At 33.2% G+C, this 22057-nt stretch overlaps 2 protein-coding genes, 1 long non-coding RNA gene and 1 pseudogene across 3 annotated transcripts; all 4 read left to right on the top strand.

Annotated features, from left to right (window-relative positions):
- The first annotated feature begins 4431 nt into the window (after positions 1–4431).
- On the top strand, positions 4432–5291 carry LOC125809050 (uncharacterized). The gene is made up of 4 exons (XR_007441756.1): positions 4432–4613; positions 4696–4836; positions 4933–5092; positions 5250–5291. It is a non-coding gene; the product is annotated as an uncharacterized LOC125809050 (long non-coding RNA).
- A 1331-nt stretch (positions 5292–6622) lies between these two features.
- LOC125809073 (uncharacterized) lies at positions 6623–7117 on the top strand. Its single transcript, XM_049488739.1, has one exon. It carries the CDS (start codon positions 6623–6625, stop codon positions 7115–7117), a length of 495 nt encoding a protein of 164 aa, XP_049344696.1.
- A 7202-nt stretch (positions 7118–14319) lies between these two features.
- LOC125809071 (uncharacterized) lies at positions 14320–15813 on the top strand (annotated as a pseudogene).
- Positions 15814–17691: 1878 nt separating this feature from the next.
- On the top strand, positions 17692–20022 carry LOC125809070 (uncharacterized). The gene has a single exon (XM_049488738.1). The coding sequence runs from the start codon at positions 17692–17694 to the stop codon at positions 20020–20022; it is 2331 nt and encodes a 776-aa protein (XP_049344695.1).
- The last annotated feature ends 2035 nt before the right edge of the window (positions 20023–22057 follow it).

The following is a 22057-nucleotide window of genomic DNA, read 5'->3' as shown; positions in this document are numbered from 1 at the left end:
ACTTCAAAATTTCATTTTTTCACCCCTATTCTCGAACCCCCTCACCCATCCCCCAAAAAAATTTAAGTTTGTTTTTAAAAAGTATTTTCAATTTCAAAAATTATTTTCTACTCTAGTAAAAATAAAAGATATTTTCCATTCATAAATTAAACACTAAAAATCTTTTTCGAAAAATATTTTCTACTCACCAATCAAACATGAGAAAATAAATCAAAAATCAACATGTTTTCCAGTAAAACATTTTCCTTCATACCAAACACTCCCTTAAAGAAAATTTTTATTATGAGGCATGTCATGTCATACTTGTATGAGACATTGTTTGATTGACAAATGGACATGGATGAGACCCATTTGCCAAGCTAATAAAGGGCAATCTTTAAGTCCCTTTATCATTTATTTTTTTTGGTTTTATGCCCCTTGTTCAATATATTATGTTTTAATTTTTTAAAATAGTTTTTTCTTCTTTAAGATTATGGTAATCAAATCTTTTAAGAATTTTATTTGCTGATCTAATTAGTTTATGCTTTTCTTTTTTTATGGACTGAATTTCGATTTAAATTTTACTATCATTATATAAGTTTTTAGTTTATTATTTTAATATTATTTTTTCTATTCTATGTTATTTATTATATTACAATAAATAGTTTTTTGAAATTTATTTTTTAGTTTGTAAAATCAAGATATAAGTAGTTTTTTAATCCTAACAATTAATATTTTTAAAATTATAAATAAATTTTGTAAAATATCAAAAATTATTTTAAGGAATAAATTATTAAAATTATTATTTATATTTATAATTTCTTAAGAAACGTGTAAGAAAAGTAGATAAACAAAATATTTATTAAATTTTACCTAGCTTGTTTAAGAATAAAAATATCGTATAAATTGATGAAAATTATATGTATTTATGTTGGTGTTTATGGATGTTTTTCATTTTTGAATTTCATGACAATAGTATCGAAACTTATGTAATTGTTTGTCAAGATCATTGTTGTTCTTTCCGTTATATTTACTTATTGAAGAGTATTTGTGGATTGAAGTAATTTTGTGAAATTGTTGAGAGAAAAATAAAAGAACTTATTAAATTTATACCTTCTTTATTTTTCATATTAATAATTTACTTTTTCTTTTACAAATTTCTTAAGAAATAGAATATAGTTTTACTAATTCATACCTTAATTTTTTTGGTAACTTTATAAATTTATTTATACTTTCAAAAACAATTAATTGTTATAATAAAATAGAAAATTTGTAATTAATTATATCTTTTTAAATTAACAACTAATTTTATATAACTATTTTTAATAATATAAATAATTAATATCAAGATTGGAAAAAAAATATCATAATGTTAGAAATAGAAGGAGTCAGGCAAGATTTTTTGGATTTCATATTTTTCATGAATAAAGTGATGTAAGTATGGAACTACTCCCTTTGTCCCTAACTACTTGTCCACTTTTCCTTTTATAGTTATCCCTAATTACTTGTCCATTTTGACAAATCAAGAAAGAACAATTTTCTTTTACCTATTATACCCTCAGTTAGTTACTTTGAAAAAGGTAGAACTTTTTGAAAATTGTAAGTTTTTAATTCATTACTTCATAATCAATAGGGGTAAAATGGTAAACTCACTATGTCAATAATTATTTTTTAATAGGTGTGTCAAATCAAAAGTAGACAAGTAATTAAGAACAGAGAAGGAGTATAATATTTGGAACAATTGTTAGAAAAGAAACCAAAGGAAAAAAAAGTTTAACAAAAGTAAGAAGAGAATAAAAAACGTTAAAATGAAGAGAGAAAGAGGAGTTTGACCATTTTTCTGACATGGATCCACTTGGCAATATATAAATGGGCCTTCATAAAACTTTTGTTTGTCATAGTGCCTCATGCATGATAAATTTTTTCGTAATTTAATAGCCAAATACATATGCAGACCTTTAAACTTGTTCCTAAATTTTATTTTGGCATTCCAACTCAACTTTGTTTCATTTTAACCCTTTAACTCCAATTTTTATGTTTCATTTTGGCACTTCTAAGTGATGTGACAGAGTGTGTGCATCACACTTTCTCTAAGAAAGTGAAAGACAAAAAAAAAATATTTTCATTCAACTCAAATACCAGCTTTCTAAATTTTCATTCAATTAAATACGAGTAAAAAAAATAATCATGTTCACTGCTAATTAATAACACTATAAAAAATGTTGAAACTCGATAGACTTCGTTGGGTTGTCATTGATTTTCTTAAGAAAGTAAATCGACGCACTTTCGTCGGTTATTTTTCACGCAAAATACAGAGAAACTCTCAAAAAGAAACTGTTACTTTAAAAAAATAAATCAATGATCATCCGTCAATTTGAATTTTTTACAATAACTAACGGATGAACGACGATTTTAAAATGCAAAATTGCAGTTGAAGAGCATATATAGAAATAAAAAAAATCATAAAATTAGTATCTTGTGTTTAAATGATGCATAAAAAAATAGAGTTGAAGGGTTAATCTTTTATTATTTTTTTAAAAAATACTTTTTTTGTATTTCACTTTCTTAGAGAAAGTGATGCACACACTCCGCCACATCACTTAGAAGTGCCAAAATAAAACATAAAAATTGGAGTTAAAAAGTTAAAATGGAACAAAATTATGTTGAAGTGTCAAAATAAAATTTAAGAACAAGTTTAAGGATCATATGTGTTTGGCCTAATTTAATTGACAAAAAGAGGTGGGTTTGTAAGAAAACAAAAGATATATGCGGAACTTTTCTTATATATTTGATCGATCTTTTCAATTGTACAATGCCTTATATATATATAGCAAGAGAAAGACTCCTAACAATTTACGAATAGCAAGGAAAAGACTCCTAACATGTAACTAATCCTAAATTGTCCTATTTGTAGTTAACTTGTAGAAGTAGGTTAGTTTATAATACTTCAGCCCACTGAGATCGTTAGCCAACTGAGGCCCAAAAAACCAAATAACCGATAAGATATCTGAATCTGTGTGTGCAGGCCCAGTACTCTTTGTACTTCTTGTCTGCGTTATTGAGCAGATCAATATTCACACCAATAGTTACGTAGGTAACTTTTTGGTGATACAAGGATTTAACTGCTAGAAGCTGGCGCCTTAATGTCGGTCTCTTCCTTTTTCCAAAACAATATTTTAGCCATCGTTGGAACTTTCTCAACTCTTCTTCTCCTCTCTACTTTCTTCTTCCTCCATAAGTATTTGCAGCTATGGAAACTGAAACTGCCACTGCATCTCAGCTGGCAGCTCTTGCTGACACAGATATCAATTGGGACAGGTTAGCTCTTTCTTCATTTACTGATCTATTTAACAGCCATACACGTTTATTTAGGAAAATGAGTGCCGATATCCTTGCTCCATTATCTCCAAATTAAATACCTCGAAACTCATTTAAGCAACACTTTTAGTTTTCAATTACTATCCTTATTTTGACAAGTAACTTAAGTCTTTAAGTTCCAGAAACCTCACTTTCCTTGCAGGTTGGATAAAGCTAGATTTCATATAATAGGAGCTATTCTTTTCACTCTTCAGTCAGCGTTAATACATCCAACAACAGTAGTGAAGACACGAATGCAAGTCACTGGATTCTCTGTATTTAGCCATATAATTAGGAGTGACGGCATCCCAGGCATCTTTAGAAGCTTCGGCACATCTGCTGTGGGATCGTTGCCAGGTAGAGTCCTGGCTTTGACTTCACTTGAAGTATCAAAAGATATGATGCTGAAATATACACAAGGTCTTAATATGTCTGAACCAACTCGTGCGGCTCTAGCAAATGGCTTTGCTGGCATGGTCTCCAACTTACTCTCATGTGTCTACTTTGTGCCTCTCGATGTGGTGAGTGAAACTGATTTCAACTAATTTACAATTTAACTTTGATGGGTTCAATCTTAAATGTTCTTATGTTTTAGCACATTGTACTTTTGAAATTGTGGATTCAACATTTGTTAGTATTTTAGTAAGCATGTGTATATCTATGCTTCGTATAAAAATGAACCCATCAAGTGTGTGGTGCATCCACCTCTGAGGGTATACACTACTTTTAAGCGTAGTGAACTGTTTCTCTCAACATACATTAGCCGATATGCTTTTTGTGAGTCCAATATTGCAGAAAGCATATTTAATATTTATATTTTTAAGCTCCACATGTTGGGTATTAAGCTAATGTCTATTTATAAATTCATAAATCCAGAGAATAAGGACATCTTTCTTCTTGCTCTTTGCTTTAACTCTGCCCCATTGGTAGTCCATAAGTTCTTTTAAATTCTTATCTTATGCCTGTGATGTGATGTTTTTTAGCAAATGAAGTTCCTTAGTTGAGTTGTAATGCAATGCTGCCTTTATTTCCTATATGTTGTGAAAATGTTTTATGCTAAGAATGATTCTCTTCTATTTCAGATTTGCCAGACTTACGGTACAGGGAATTCCAGGGACTAAGCCTTGTGCTGGTCCATTTGATGCTACACGAAAAGTACTAAAAGCTGAAGGAATTCGTGGTATTTATAGAGGATTTGGATTAACTGCTGTGACTCAGTCTCCTGCACAGGCACTTTGGTGGGGTGCCTATGGTGCTGCTCAGCACATCAGTTGGAGGTAAAAATTCTTCTTCTTACACAACCAAAACGATAGTTGCAGTCAGCTACTGAATTCCTTTTTTGTGAAATTGTTACCTCAGGAATCTCGGTTATAGTGACAACACGACAAGAAACCGTCTCACATGTAGATAGTTGCGGTCCAGGCTACAGCTGGATTGGCAGCTGGTGCCTGTTCATCAGTAATTACAACTCCCATAGATACTGTTAAAACACGACTTCAGGTAAAAACTTTATATTTTTCTCAGTTGGATTGGTGAAGAAATAACTCAAATTTGGCAAGGCTATTCTCATGATTAGATTTGGTGGTGTGTCTTAAGGTTATCGATGATTATGATGTCGGGAGACCTTCTGTACTAAAGACCACAAAAACGCTTCTCAGAGAAGATGGATGGAAAGGGTTCTATAGAGGCTTTGGACCTAGGTTCCTCAATATGTCTTTCTATGGAACAACAATGATCGTCACCTACGGGATCATCAGTAAGTTAACTTGCAGTTTCCCGGAGTTGGGATCTTTTTCTTCTACATTTTCATTAATCTCCTCTTGTTGTTTTCATTTCTTTTTCTTTTGTTAACTTTCTACATAAGGTGATTTGAGTATAATTAACTAGCTACTAATGTTTCCCTCTTGTTCTAGAGAGATTATCTATTAAGCAAGTTTGATCATTCGGACTCCAAATTAACCCCAAAGGGCATTGATATTTTTGGGAACTGTTGAACTACTAACAGGGATCTAGGCTTCATATCATGCAACTAACTTGATTATTTTTTCTCTTGTTATTCCTTTATGACATTTATACACACTTATGTCCATTTAATCTATTAGTGACTAATCATTGTCAGATTTCAGTAGTTTCTAATGTACAATATTTTCACCTTGCACTCCTCAAGATAGATCAGAGGCTTGAGAGCTTGTAATAACTCTTTATGGTTTTAAAATTCTTAGCAATAAGACTTATGGTGCTTGAAATTCTTAGCAAAGGAACTAGATAGGAAAAGTATTTAAACTTTGAAGAACTCTACTTCACTTGGTACGTTGTTGTCCTTTTATATGGAGTTGCAGGTCTATGTCTTTCACTCGCTGCTTTAAAGGACAACTTTGAGATGAGAAGCAGCGAGTATTTCTTTCTATCCAAACATAATACACCATGGGCAACAGTTAGCCAGTGTAAGATCTCATTCTTAGCGTTGCAGCTATGTGTTCTAGCAGTGGGCCACAATTTGTCTATGAATTTGCATCCAGCACAATAGAGACTTCCACATTAGGAGCAGTCAAAGAATAGGTGTGAGAACAATTCATCGGCACCCATGTGGTGCACATCAAAAAAGGCCTAGGTACCTTGGTACCCCATTTCTCGAGTCATTCAATTGTTGTTAACCTTCCATGGAGAGCGCGCTACCCACATAATGAATTGATGTCATACCTGTGCAGAAGCTAATTTCTTCCACTAGACTTCAGGATAGATCAGGAGAAGAGCTTTGTAAGCTTTTCTAATCATGAACTTACCTGCAAGGGTCCACATAAGTAATTCTGTCTTAATCTCATCATCTCCTAACCAGGTTCGTGCCTCAAAAATTTTCTTGACAGTCCTGATGAAGATAACATAGATGAGTTCGACTTTGTCTTGGTTTCTACTCCTATCCTAGTTTGTTTAAACTTTGTTGTTTCTGTACCGTAATCAACTAGGACTCTTGGTTAGTCGCTGTATATAAATATATATCCTCGTGTAAGTTGAATATTATTATTGAAGAAGAGTTTCTTACATGGTATTAGAGCCCTAAGAGGTTAAAACAACCCGAAAGAAAAAGAAAAAGAAAAACAGAGAATTGACTCCAATGGCAAAGGACGATAATATCTCCACAGCCTCTGGATCGCTAGGAATAGATCTGATTGCAACAACACAAACCTCATTCACTAATATACCTTTATCGTCCCCAAATTTCGCACACTAATTACCAGTTAAACTCACCTCCTCAAATTTTTTGTTCTGAAAGACGCAATTGCTTCCAATGGTTCGAGGGTGCGGCCTTGGTCATCATATCGATAGTAGCGCGGTGATTCCTGATCAGGTTCTGACTGGTGATCAGCCTAATCCTGCGTATCATGTTTGGCTAAAACAAGATCAACTTGTGTTAGGTTGGATTGTTGCTTCAGTCTCAGAAGGTATTTTACCTCAATTGGTTGGTGCAGAGACGACTCACAAAGCATGGAGCAAACTCGTGGCGGCCTATGCATCTGGTTCAAAGCCACAAATTCGTGAGTTGAAAATAAAATTACACACATTACAGAGAGATAATGCAAGTATCGAAACCTATGTGCAACATGCAAAGGGTATTGCAGACAAGTTGGTTGCATTGCAACATCTTGTTACTGATGATGACTTGGTAGAATTCATTGTCGCTGATTTGGGACCAACCTATCGTCCTTTTACAAGATCGCTTGAATCGCGTCAAGAGGATATTTCTTTTGATGCTTTATACGAATTGTTGTTGAATGAAGAATGACAATTAAAAAGAGATGAGGCTCTTAATGTCATAGCACCAACAACACAGTTTACTCACACCTCAGTTGCTACCAATCGTGGACGTGGTAGAGGTAGAGGTAATAGAGGTTGTGGTCGCTCGTTGAATCATGGTTATTCCTAGATGGCGAATTCTTTAGTCACCGATGTATCAACCATTGTTTGTCACAATTGTGAAGGAAAAGGTCACATCGCATGAGTATGCTCGTCGCCCAGAACACTCAATGGAACTCGATCTTTTGGCCGACCCATCTCCAACCTAGCAAACATTCAACCCTCACCTATCTGATTTTAATAATCTTGGAATTCACTCTGAATATCAAGGTCCAGAGGAGGTAACTTTAGGTAATGGCTCTAAACTACCAATTGTTCATATAGGTAAAAGTTCCCTGGTATCAGAACGCTCTCAATTGATTTATTTCGTATATAGAAACCATGTATCCATTGTTCCCATAACGTCTCCTTCTTAGCAACCACTGCCAATAGAAGTTTAAGGATGGTGGCCTTGTTCCATATGTGATAGTCGATTAGATTTCACCACCTGTTGTCCTTGGCATACATACCTTTTCCCGAATGATGAGGGCTTTTCTAGACGTTTCACAGCTTCCCGTCCAAAGAAATGTGCGAAAAATACTAGTAAACAATTCAGTGATTTTCTTTGGTAGCAAAAAAACTTGGGACCAATATGTCTTCATTTCAAATAGGATGCTCTTGATCAGCTGGACCCTCCTTAGCAGTTATTCTAACAATGAGAGGTGATCTGAGGCATATTTATAAGCCCGAAAGCCAAATTAAACACATATGTGAGCTAAGTTTGAGAGCAAAATTTCATGACAATTATAATTTTCGAATCATGTTCATGCATTATTAAGTAACCCATGTGATTAGTGAAGGCAGGTGAGACAGGACGAGAAAGAGAAACAAAATTGGATAGATCTGAAGTGGAAATAAAATAGGAAAACAATAGATGAGGCGAAAAGAGGGAGTCAAGTAGGAATTGAAGAAAAGAAAATCCCAGCTCTGTATCCTCTCCTCGTCGCGGAGAGGGGAATTATTTCTCGACACTTGAAGCTGCCTAAACAAAAGACTACGTTTTCTCTTCGGTTCGCTGAGAGGAAGTTGTTGTCAAAATAGGTAGGTTTGTTTCGCCTCTGCATCGCGGACCCACAAGCCGTATTTTTGCCCAACTATTTGGGTCTTGTTATTATAATTAACTAGGTAACTTGGCCGCGCTACGTGCGGTCTTAAAATATTATATCAAAAGTATAAATTAATCTTTTCATATTATTTGAATATGAAAGAGTTTTTAGTCCAAATTAAATTAAATAGATTAAAATTTGAATTTGAATTCATCTTATTATTCACATTGAACTAATTTCTAACAAATAAAATACACTATTACATGGAGAAAGAAAAAGTACTTTTTCATTTTTCGTTAAATATAAATTGATTAATGTCATCTAACCAGCTTAAAGATAAACAAAGCTCATTAAAAAGATTATTTGAGAAAAAAAAAAGAACATAGTCCATCCATAAGAAAGTGAAAATAACTATAGTTATATGTTGGAAATTATGACGTATGAAGATTTAAAAAGTAGAGTTTAGAAAACAAAATAAAAAAACAAACTGATCATTTTATGTAATTTACACGCAGTACATATGTACTATTATATATATATATATATATATATATATATATAAAATATGTAATTTTGTGAAACATTGTAGATTGAAGATAGAGAATTGATTTTTAAATTATATACTTTTAAAAAAAAATCTTCGCTTATACTTCAAAAAATACTTAATAACATAAAGTTTATAATGTGAAAATAATAATAAAAAATAAGACTAAATCAACCGGTAATTAATTGGTAATTATATGATAATTGAAATAGACTGTATAAGATGTATAAAAATAATTTGATAAAATATAGAAATTGTAATGTCTAAAACATAAAAATGAGCATTCGTAAATTATATTTTAAATTTAAATTGCTAAGTATAGTTGGATTGTCTAGCTAATTATATTTTTATAGACATGAAGGTGACATTTGGATAATTAAAATGTTATAGTAATTTTGATAACTTTACATATAATAAAGAACTTCGTTAAACTTTTTTCACTTTCTTACATTAAATACTCCCTTCATTTCAAAACAAAGTTTTGTTTTTATTTTTTATTTTGCTTCCAATCGTGTTTTACATAATTATGTAGAGACTTTAATGATATTTTTTTCTTTTAATCTTACCCTTATTTAATCGAAAGAAATTTATATAACAAAAAAATTGGGTCAAAGAACTATATTTTTTTGAAGATATATATTAAAGTTAATTTAGTAAAAGTATCTTACTTTATATCCCTACCCCAAACTAAAAATGAAACTTGACATACTACGAGAAGGTGAATATCATAGAACAGAAGAGTACACAACAAAATGAAATTGAATTACACTTTCTATGTTTAAAAAATAAAAACTTTTTATGAAATGAAAATCCAGCAACTTGAAGTAAAAATATGGTGTAGTGTAGTTTTAGTAGTAGTTACTCTTCTTCAATGTCTATTATTTAGCTTGAAATAAGAAACGGATAGGTGACTCTTTGGCTCTTCAACTTATGTCTTAGTAGTTATCTGAGAAAGACTTTAAGAAAAATTAAGGAAAACACTATTTCAAATATGAAATAAAAAAGATAGATAATATCAAGTAGGGGTTCCATGAAATAAAAAATTATGAACTTAAATAGAATTGAGGAATCTTTAAAGAAAAAATATAAATAGTTCTCTGTGCAATAGTATTTTTAAATCTTTGTTAGTAGTTGGTATTATTACACACAAAGTCACAATAACTAATTTGCATCTAAACAAAAATACATACTTGCAATAATAAAAAATTATAAAAATTCAAACGAAAGAAGCTATATGGAGAAAATAAAAACACACTCATCTTCCTTGGAACCTTATCATAGAAAATAGATAAAAATGAAAATACAAAATCAATGCCCACTTTTTTGATCTCATGTCTGACACCCTCTTTGAAAAACTAATCAGCATTCAAGAGTCTTTTTCATCTTGTCAAGTTAAAGCATGAATTTGATAATATAATAATACTACAAAGAACAATGAAATATAAAGAATAATCTTAATTAGTTGAAATTTCATGAAACAAAAAACTTGTGAATTTATTTTGTCATTAAAAATAGAGATATCATAAAGTATCTTATATTTTATAATTTAATAGTTAAGATTATGAATATGATAACTTTATGATATCTCTATTTTTAATGACAAAATAAATTCACAAGTTTTTTGTTTCATGAAATTTCAAAGTCATGGAATTAATGATATTATCAAAAATTAAAGTTTAATAGATTTATGTTATGAAGGTAAAACTTAAAAATTAAAATAAAATGAAAAAAACACAAATAAAGTAGATATACGAAATACATTTATATTATATAAAGATATAATTTTTTTGTTTTTAATAAACAAAAAGAAAAGTAAAAAAAAAAGAAGAAGCAAGGAACAGAAAAATCTATAAAATAAATAAAAATCATAAAATTTAACTATCGTGAATAGTTTGTTGGAATTATTTTTAAATTAAATGAAATAGTTTGTTATAATTGATGAGAATTTGAGAAATATTATAGGAAAAAGAATAATAGTTTCAATGACAAAATAAATTAAATATGGCTATTGATGAAAATAAAATAAATATGATTATTTTTAATCGTCTTTTATTTTTTAGGTAAATTTTTTGGTATTTTAAAATTAGAAAAAAGGCCAAACAAAATAAAATTGATTGAAACCCTTCGAGAGGGTCACATCACCGCTTTTATATTCATCTTTATTATTATATATAAATTTGTAATAAATTATATATTTTATTTTTACAATAAAATAATTAGTTTAAATAAAAGAAAAAATATATATACAAATAAATGTTATAGAGAAATGTCACACATTATACAAGAAAAGACAAAGAAATCATACCTTTACCATGAATTATGGATTCACATCATGGAAAATATTTTGGATACATATTTAGAAAATATATTTTTCATGTAATTAAATACACATATTTATGCAATTTAAATATGAAACATCTCCATCTTACCTTTTTCTATAGTATTATCTGTTTTTTTTAAACGTCCAAATTTAAAATCATAAATCTTTACCTATAAAGCCTGAAAAATAACAAAATTTATGTTAGCATAATTTTATAAAATCTTTTCAAATAAAAATGTAAACAAATGAAGGATGAAAAATAATTATTAAAAAAGCCATGTAAAAGGAGTTACAGAAGAAAATATATATGTTTAAATAAGTAAGGAAAGTGACTAAAAGAAGGGAGAGGAGGAAAGTAAAACAAAAATAAAGTAAAATGAAGCTTTCATTGGTAGTTTTTATGGACTTGAAATAACAATAAATATCTAATTAAAAGGTAAGAAATTAATTAGAATTTGACTTTTAGTATGGCCACGTTTTAGCAGACGTTTTAAAATGGCAGTACCATTTATCTTGTGTATTTATTTATTTTTTAATTCTTTTTAATAAAAATGAAGAAAAAATGCTAAGAAAATAAAAAAATCTAAGAAAATAGATAAATCCATTTCCTGAGCAATGAGACAAGCCGCATCAGCATACTTATGTTCCTCCTTTATATATACATGATTCTTTTTCTGGTTTTTTGGGAGAACGACGACTTGGACGATATATATTTACTCCAATTTTAGGGTTCACTCCAGCTCTTTTCATCTATTTGATTTCTTTTATGATTATTGAACATTCGTAGATTGAGATTCAAATTTTGAGTTTCCCTTATTGTAGGGCTATGTCTACTAATGATTGTGTAGTATTGATCGACTAAAATACCAAGGTAAATAACCTGAAAATTGCCGAAATCTCAACCAAGGATCATGCAAGCCTACAGACTAACCCTAAAGTCTTCCTAGCGATCAAACTACTCAAATATATACATAGTCATTCTAGGCCAAGTCTAAAAGAGGGAAATTGTAACCTACCTCAAGGACAAAACCTCATTCGAACATCTACTTGGGTGCTTTTCCCTTTTGAAGAGCCTCACGATTCAATACATGAGTAACGATACCTATATTGATGATATAAATTCGGACCTGAAATTGGGTAAAAAATTGACCCTTGGATGACAATATTGAATTGAGAAACTAATTCCATCATTATGTTACCGTCGAGATGAGGATCGCATGACCGGAAGTTGGGCAAAAAAGGGATTCAATTCGGACCTCAAATGTTACAATTACTATACTTGAAGAATTCAAATTCAAGGGAATTTAAGGTCCAAAACGAAATGAATTACGAAAATAAATCTAGAATTGAGAATAGAAAGTGAGAAGGAAGGAAATTATCTTTGGATCACTTGAAAAGGGAAAGATTTCCTTAAACACAATATGTTTCGAGCTCAATTACAATGGGGTTCTTTTTTGAAGAAAGAAAGGGGAAGAGGGAATATAACTTTAGCGATGACCGCAAAAGCGGTCAAGTGGCTGCCTAAGTGGTCATTGCAAACGTGGTGTGAACACCTAATTTTTGACCAAAACATAAAAATTTTACGCCCAATTTTTATACTTAAATATTATTATTTCAGTAGGGTTATATTTAAAATAAATTGAAAATTACAACAAATTATAAGCTCACTTTATGTTTAAAGTTTAATAAAGAAAGCTTTTGAATTTAACGTATTTTGTTTTAATCTTTCAAATTTTATCTAGTCTAAAAAATAATAATAGTCGTATATATCATGGAAAAGTAGAAAAAAAAATATAAAAATATAAACAGAACATACGTAAACTGAAAAGAATAATAATAAAGAAAAATGAAACAGAAAACGTAAGATGATTAAAACAATAAAATAAAATAAACAACAAGAAAAAAAAGAAGAAGAAGACGAGAAACAGAGTGTCCAAAAAGAATAAAAAAAAATATAAAAATAAATAAATAAATAAAGGATAAAGTAGAAAAAAAAAAACGTAAAAAAATAAATATAATACAAAGAGACAAAACAAAATTTTTTTTAAAAAAATAAAAAAATTAATAAAACCAAAACGTAAAAGAAAAAAAAAAGTAAGGAAAACAAAAATTAAAAATCAAGAAGGAAAAATCTTTCTAAAACATAGTCCTAATCTATTTAGAATTTTTTTGCTAAAACTAATTCCAGATCACATAAAATTTTATTTCTATTTTTAAATCTAACTAAAAAAAAATACAATCCTAAAATACTCAAACTCAAAAAAAAAATCTCAATCCTACACAAATTCTAATTCCTAGCAATTAGATACCTATATGTTTTCTATCCACAAATAAAAAAATAAATAAATACAAATACATGAAAAAGAAAAGGAGAAGAAAAGAAATTACAAGACAATCAAGATTTGTAAATATCCATCTATTAACTTTACTTTATTATGTTTGAATAAATTTATGTGATATACATTCTTTTTTAATTAACGAAAATATATTAATATAATATGAATAGGTTTAAAATAAACCAAATAATGAGGTAAATAACTTTTATTATTAAGTTAATAATACAATATCTGAAAATTAATTTAAGTCATATATAGTCAATGAAGCGACCGTGCTAGAACCACGGGACTCGAGGGGTGCCTAATACCTTCCCCTTGGTCAACAGAATTCCTTACCCGATCTTTGTTCTCGCAGACCAATAAAAACAAAGAGTCAAATTTCCTTTTGATTAGGGGTTTAAATAATAAGGTGACTTGGAACATCAAAACTCAATTCCAAGTGGCGACTCTGAATAATAAAATAATCCCTTTTCAAAAATGTCACTTTAATTGGAGAAACTCTTTTTCTTTCAAAACTTAAATTGAATTAATTTTGAGGAAAAAAAAAGGGGTGTGACAGATGGCGACTCCGCCGGGGAATAACCAGAATTCGAGCTTATAATATTGACTTATATATGACTATTTACTTAATTATTTATGTTTTGGATATTGTATTTGTTGGCTGACTGTGCTAATTGTTTACTTTTTTACTATTTTAATATTATTTGCATTGCATTATAACTGTCTTTTCTCGCGCACCCCTCTGAGTCTTCTATAATACAATTATGGGAATTGCGACTGCGCACCCCACTTCTGTTAAGATAGCCAGTGGATCTTCGGTCCATGGCGAAGGATATTTAGTCATACATGTTTAGGATAGGGAGCACCCATGCACAAAGCCGAAAAGCACTGCTACCGGTACGTTGCTACTCCCTAACTCGAGTTGTCCGCTCGTTTTACAGCCAGTCTAGATACCTTGCTCCACAAGTTCAACCTTAGTAGAACTGAAACCTCCATACATGATATACTTACTAGGTTTCGCTTTATCTGCATCATGTGCATTTAACTTAGCAAGACTCGGCATGGGGGCCGGGTCTGTCTAGGACAGGTACCTGTTCTTGAGACCATCATGTACATTTTTGTGCTACTTGTTGCATCATGTAGAAGACTATAACAAATGTTGACCGGCTTTAAATAATTGACTAAAAGAAGAAAACGTCTATTTTTACCCACTTTCAACAAATAATTCAAGATAAACAAAGTGAAAATAATATATATATATATATATATATAACCCTCAATTGTATTCTCGCTTTTATCAAAACATCAAGTTTTTACAACAAATAAAAAATAAAAATAAAAATAAATATATAAATAAAAAAGGTTATAGTAAAAAAAATAAAAATAATGCAATAAAATAAATTATTATATATATGTATGTCTTTAAATTTGTTTCATATAGGGCATATCCACCTTCTTTTTATTTCTTTTTCTTTCTGTTCTTCATAATTCACTTGTCAAAATTATCTCTTTATCCGGTCATTTTCTCTTAAAACAACCTAGGCTTCCCTTAAGGAAGGTCAACAAAAGTCGTTTTCGAAAGAATGACCAATTTAGGCATTCTGAGTCATTTTTCATATATTTTTTATTATTTTTACTACTTCAACAAATGATTTCGAATTATCAAAATTTCATAAGTTAAATTTGGTTTTAAATCGCGAGTTTCTTTTCCTAACCAGGTAACCATGAAATCTATTAGATGTGATAAAAGACCAAGGGATGAAGCAGTCGAAATGGTTAATGATCCCCCAAAGTTCATGATCACGGATAAAACCCCACCACTACTCATGGCTTGGTGGAACGATATGCATGAGTTTAGGCGAACTGAGATATTCAAACATCTTGGTTTCCTCACAGATATCATGAGATTTAGTCCTGACAGAGATTTGATCGAGGCTTTGATCCCTTTTTAGGATTCTTCAAGCAATGTGTTTCGCTTTAGCGATTTTGAGTTGACGCCTACATTGGAGGAGTTGGGTGGTTTCACAGGGTTAGGCAAGGATCTCCGAAGCAAAACACTCATAGCCCCAAGAAACGTCAGCGGGAACAAATTTTTAGAACAAATGCACATCATCTATCCTCATAAGGAGTGTTTCGATAATGGGTTGGTTTCCTTGGAATTTCTATACTCAAGATATGGAAAGAAAGAAGGATTTTCAGACTACGGGAAACAACTTAAAAATGGGCAACACCTCCCTACTTGGGAAAAACATAGACAAGAAGCATTCATGGTGGCCTTTTTGGGAACCATGGTTTTTCCAAGAAGGGATAAAAAAATCAGTATTCGTCTATCGGGAATAGTCGCTGTTATGATGAAGAAAAAGAAATCCACTATCTTGCCAATGATGTTGGCTGACATTTATCGTGCTTTGACTAAATGTAGAGAAGGGGAAGACTTTTTTGAAGGTTGCAGCATTCTATTGCAAATGTGGTTTTTGGAGCACTTGTATCGCCATCGTTTTGCAACAGATTTCAAATCTGAATGGACGAATTATATTTTGAGCCACCCAGACAGGATGAAGGAATTAGTAGACAAATTGCCAAAAGGTGTCAAAGCGTGGAGACATTATCTTCTTAAATTAACTGCATCTGATATTACATGGAACTATCATTGGTTCCCTGCAAGTGATGTAATTGTTATGTCTTCCTATCGTCCATTCTTTGTTCTAACGGGCCTTCGAGGATTCCAACCATACATACCCCTTCGGGTGCTACGCCAACTAGGACAAAAACAAATCTTACCTAGGGCCGAGGATACACAGAGTTTCGTATGAGAGGTGTCGTCTGAAGATCGAGATCGAGAATTAGAAGCTTAAAAGATTTGGGGTGGTAGTCGAACTTTAAGCTTGAAAGCTATGGTAGACGATCGTGTTGAAGGAGAAGTAGACCCCTCATACCTCCATTGGTTCTTTGATCAAGCCCCCCTCAAAGTAATGCCCGAAGGATCAGCGCGAGAACTCAGAGATCGAGAAGAGGAAATTGAAGTCAGAATCAAGCAAGCTCGGCTCGAGGTGGAAAGAAATTACAGGTCTACTCTGGATATCCTAAGTAATGATCTAAAGAATGCTAGAGAAGAGTTGGCTCAACGTGATGCAATATTCAAAGAAAAAGTTAGGTTGATTCAGAAAAGGGCTGAAAAAGAACATCAATCCACCATTCGAATCTTACATGAGGATTTGGGCATTGTCACAGGCGCTATGGAGCAACAAGAGGAGGAGTATAAAAAAGAAAAGACCCTCTTAATGCACACACGGGCTAGACTACAAAATCAGTTAAAAGCTTCGATGGGACGAGAAACAGACATAGCCAAGCGTTTCACATCGTATCAAACAGAAGTCACAATCGAGAGAAACCAATGGATGGAGGAGCGTGAAGAACTTCATAATCAAATCGAAGAGCTTCAGGCACATGAAGAGGATTTGACCCACAGGGTTGATACTACTCAAGAATGGTTGCAAAATTGTCACGAGAATATGGAGAAGGCCAAAGGACAAGTGCTTCAGCTGACAGAGAGCTTGATTGATGTTTATGGTGGTTATCTACATCAGAGTGATGAGAGCCTGGGTCGACATGCGCGTGCACTGGCCCCACATCTACCAAAAGCTTTGTTCAAGGTTTACTCTAGCCTAGGGGGCAACTGATGATCGAGAAATATTAGAGAAGGATTTTTTTTAGAATTATTATTATTATTTCTTTTATTTTCATTTTTTGTCGAAGTTTGTTTCAATCTTTAAGTACTTTGATGTTTTGGTTATTTATTTTAAGAACATTTTGATTTGAATGATATCTTCATATAAATAAATGTCATGTTTTCTTTTTTTTAATAATTCTTCTTCACGAACTACGTAATGATCTGATTCATGTTCAACATGATACGTAGGCAACCTTCAACAGGTTCGATCAAAATGCGTTCAAAATATTCAGATGAGTAAAGTATGGGACTAAAAGACATAAGTAAGTCGTCCAAAGCCGGGATGAAACATAAAAGTCTTCCAAAACTCATTGTAGAAATAGGAATAATTTAGGTGCATAACATACAACGTGTTATTAATATTGCAAAGTGTTGAATCCTAACACATTTGTTTTTATATATAAGAGAGAAAGAGTTTAAAGGTGGTTGGTTTGTGAAGAAAGCTGGCATCTCATCAATATAACACAAGATTAAAAGGGAAAGCAAAAATGACACGCAAAGACGGAACAGAGTCGGGAAATGATGAAGTCCAAAATCAAATGGTTGCACAAGAGTCGGTATCTGTAGAAGAGGTCAAGATGTTGAGACAACAGATGGCCGAAATGTATGAAGCTTGGATGAATGGACAGGCTCCCCCATCTTCAATTTGGGAATACCTGAATGTAAATATGCCATTCCCCATTCAAGTCTCAACAAGTGACCCGATTTATCCACCTGGATTTGGACCCTACGTTAATACATCTAATACTGCTGGAACTTCCTCGGTACACCCGTTGAATCCACCCATGATGAATAATCCACTCTTCATGCCAATTGTGCAAACTAATGCAAATCCTCAACCAACACTAGTACAAAAATCCAATGATGATCCTATACCCAAAGATCAATATGGCCAAGGTCAGACCCCTAAATTGACTTTCAAAATTCCTGATTCTTACCACCACACTCATCAATACAGTACCCCCGTTGAGGTTGAAAAAACTATTAAGGACGAGGAACATGAAGAAATTGCAAGAAAAATGAGGAGTTTGGAGCAAAACATAAGGAATATGCAAGGGCTGGGAGGACACAAAAGTGTCTCGTTCAAGGACTTATGCATGTTTCCAGATGTTCACTTGCCTATAGGGTTCAAAACTCCAAAGTTTGATAAGTATAACGGTCATGGCGACCCAGTGGCTCATTTGAAAAGATTTTGTAATCAGCTAAGGGGAGCCGAAGGAAAAGAAGAACTTCTTATGGCTTACTTTGGAGAAAGTCTAACGGGTGTAGCCTCAGAATGGTTTATCGATCAAGATATTTCTCGATGGCATGTCTGGGATGACATGGCGCAAGATTTTGTCCAACAATTCCAATACAATATTGATATCGTTCCGGATCGCAATTCCCTAGCTAATATGAAGAAGAAATCGTCTGAAAGCTTTAGGGAATATGCCATAAGATGGAGGGAGCAGGCGGCTAGAGTCAAACCGCCGATGAAAGACTATGAATTGATTGATGTTTTTCTCCAGGCACAAGAACCTGATTACTTTCATTACCTTCTTGCTGCAATAGGGAAGCCTTTCGCCGAAGCAATTAAGATCGGAGAAGTGGTAGAGAATGGCATAAAATCGGGTAAAATTGTAAGCCAGACAGCTATTAGAGCTACCACACAAGCAATTCAAAGCGGGTCAGGTAATTTTGTATATCGAAAAAAGAAAGAAGAAGGGTCCATGGTGACGTCTGGATCGAGAGGTATTCAAATGAGCATGAACCACCCTTATGTTCAAGTCCAACAAGAACAATCTAATTCTCCTCAACATTATTACCCATCCCAATATGCAGTCCTCAACACTCAAGCATATATCCGACCTCCTCAACGCCAACAATGGCGGGCACCTGCCCCACAAGGTTCTCGCCCTCAACAACAAAATTTTCAGGCACCCCATAATCCACGTCCCCGGATGGATTATACAAGAGAACAAGGTCGAAAAGAAAACTTTACCCCAATTGGAGAGTCATATACGAGTTTGTTGCGGAAATTAGTACAATTAGGATTGGTTGAACCTGTCAATCCCTATTTTGTCAATCCGAATGCAAGAGGCTTTGATCCAACTGTTATATGTGAGTATCACGCTAACACTCCAGGTCATAGCACAGAGAATTGTTGGACTCTAAAAAGAGTCATTGAGAAGTTGATTGAGGATAAGGTAATTGAGATACATAATGAGGAGGCGCCAAATGTCACCAATAACCCACTCCCTGCTCACAATAAGGAGCATATTGTGGGGATGGTAGACATTTATGAAGATTGTGAGCAAACATGTAGAACAAAAATGGAAAGCAGAGATTCAAAAGAAGAGTCGAGTATGGTTTTAGAACCCATACAAAAGGCACCGATAATTGTGAATGGTGCAAGTTCAAATTTTGGAGACTCGAGAAAACTTGTGTTGTATGTCCCTGGAGCTGTAAAAAGAAGAGAAGTACCGTTGAATGGACCAAAATTATACATTCCTGGTAAGCTTCGAGCATTTGGTCAAAATCAAGAAAGCGTGAAAGAGCCAGTTGTGATACAAATTGCAACACAACTTCCGATGACAAACACCAAGACCGTTCCATGGAATTACAACAAAGTCGTTGTTACCCACAAGGGAAAGAAGATTGTTGAAGAGACAAATGAAATAAGAGGATTAACTCGTTCTGGGAGGTGTTATGCTCCAGAAGAATTAAGAAGAGACAAACAAGCCAAAGAAAATCAGTTGCCGGTTAAAAAACCTGTCACTGAGGAGGAGGCTGAAGAGTTCTTGAAAAAAGATGAAAGCTCAAGATTATTCTGTTATTGATCAATTGAGGAAAACACCCGCTCAAATATCCTTGTTGTCATTACTCATACATTCTAAAGAGCATCGTGAAGTTTTGACCAGAATCTTGAATGAGGCACATATCTCAGAAAGTATCACGGTGGGTCACTTGGAAAAGATGACCAACCGAATATTTGAGGTAAATAGAATCACTTTCCCTGATGATGAATTGCCTTTGGAAGGATCTGGGCATAATAAGGCGTTACATTTAACCGTGAAATGTGAAGAACACTATGTGAAGAGGGTCATGGTCGATGGAGGATCAGGTGTAGACATATGCCCTCTTTCTACTTTACAAAGGTTGAAAATCAACACAGATAGAATTCGTACTAACAATGTCTGTGTGCGTGCATTTGATGGCGCAAAACGGGACACTCTTGGTGAAATATACTTAACTGTTACAATTGGACCAGTGGAGTTCGGAATCACTTTCCAAGTAATAGACATGGACACTTCTTACAATCTACTTTTGGGTAGGCCATGGATCCACCTGGCTAGAGCTGTGCCGTCTACTCTGCACCAAGTGGTCAAGTTTGAGCATGACAAACTGGAAATCATTGTCCATGGTGAAGATGATCTCCCAATCACCCGAGATCCGTCAATACCATGCATTGAGGCCAAAAGAGGTTGTGAATCCCTCAACTATCAGGCTTTTGAGATTATAACAGTCAATCAGTTTTCGGTAGGGAAACCTATACCACAACCTCATCTATCATCTGCTTCAGTCATGGTGGTGTCCCAGATGGTACAAAACGGCTATGAACCTGGAAAGGGACTAGGGTTGTCTTTGCAAGGAATTGTAGATCCCATCAATCCGATGGGTAATCAAGAGACATTCGGTTTGGGTTTCAATCCAACTAGATTTGATAGAAAATGGGCAAAAGATCGTAAAAGAAATGTTTGGAATTTGTTGAAGCCAATCCCTCATATTGCTCAATCTTTCGTTAAATCTCGAGGTGAACCGAGTCCAGACTTCTCTGTCCAGAATGATGTTGATGAAATATGTCAAGGTATCAAGGAAATGTTTTATGACGTAAACATGACTCAGATGGGTGAAGGCACTAGTCACATGGATGTGCAATTCATCGGCCGGAATGTCCAGCTCAACAACTGGGAAGCCACTCCTCTCCCTACAAGGAGGGAGTCTTGTTACGTTAATGTCGACTTTAATAATATGACATGCATGCGGAGTTTACAGTTAGATCCTAAAAAGTTGTCTGATCTCGAAACAATGAATCCAAAGTTTGACGAATATGATGAAGATGAAGCTTACGAAGAAATAAAAAGGGATTGGATCAATTTGAAAATAAGCCTAAACCTAATTTAAGTGAAACTGAGGCGGTTAATTTAGGAACTCCTGAAGAAGTGAGAGAAATAAAGATAAGTATTCATATTGATCAGAACATTCGAGACGACATAATTCAAGTTTTATTTGAATACAAAGACGTCTTCGCGTGGTCCTACGATGACATGCCGGGTTTAAGTGCTGATTTAGTAGTTCACAAACTTCCAATACATCTTGATTTTCCACCTGTCCAGCAAAAGCAGAGAAAGTTTAAGACAGACATGAGCGATAAAATTAAAGAGGAAATCATGAAGCAATTGACTGCAAATGTGATCAGAGTTGTCCAATACACTACCTGGTTGGCTAATGTTGTGCCAGTACCAAAGAAAGATGGAAAGATCAGAGTTTGTGTTGATTACATAGATTTAAACAAAGCAAGTCCAAAGGACAATTTTCCATTACCCAATATTCACATCCTGGTTGATAATTGTGCTAAACACGAGATTCAATCTTTTGTGGACTGTTACGCCGGATATCACCAAATTCTCATGGATGAAGAAGATGCAGAAAAAACTGCTTTCACCACCCCATGGGGTACATATTGTTATAGAGTCATGCCATTCGGTCTGAAGAATGCGGGAACAACCTACATGAGAGCTATGACTACCATATTCCATGACATGATGCATAAAGAAGTTGAGGTATATGTCGATGATGTCATCATTAAATCTA

The sequence above is a fragment of the Solanum verrucosum genome, unplaced genomic scaffold (genome assembly GCF_900185275.1).
Source record: "Solanum verrucosum unplaced genomic scaffold, falcon-dt-bn FXZP01000296.1, whole genome shotgun sequence".
Classification (NCBI taxonomy): Eukaryota; Viridiplantae; Streptophyta; class Magnoliopsida; order Solanales; family Solanaceae; genus Solanum; species Solanum verrucosum.
The sequence above is the reverse complement of the archived record's forward strand: the minus strand, read 5'-3'. Positions and strand labels throughout refer to the sequence as shown.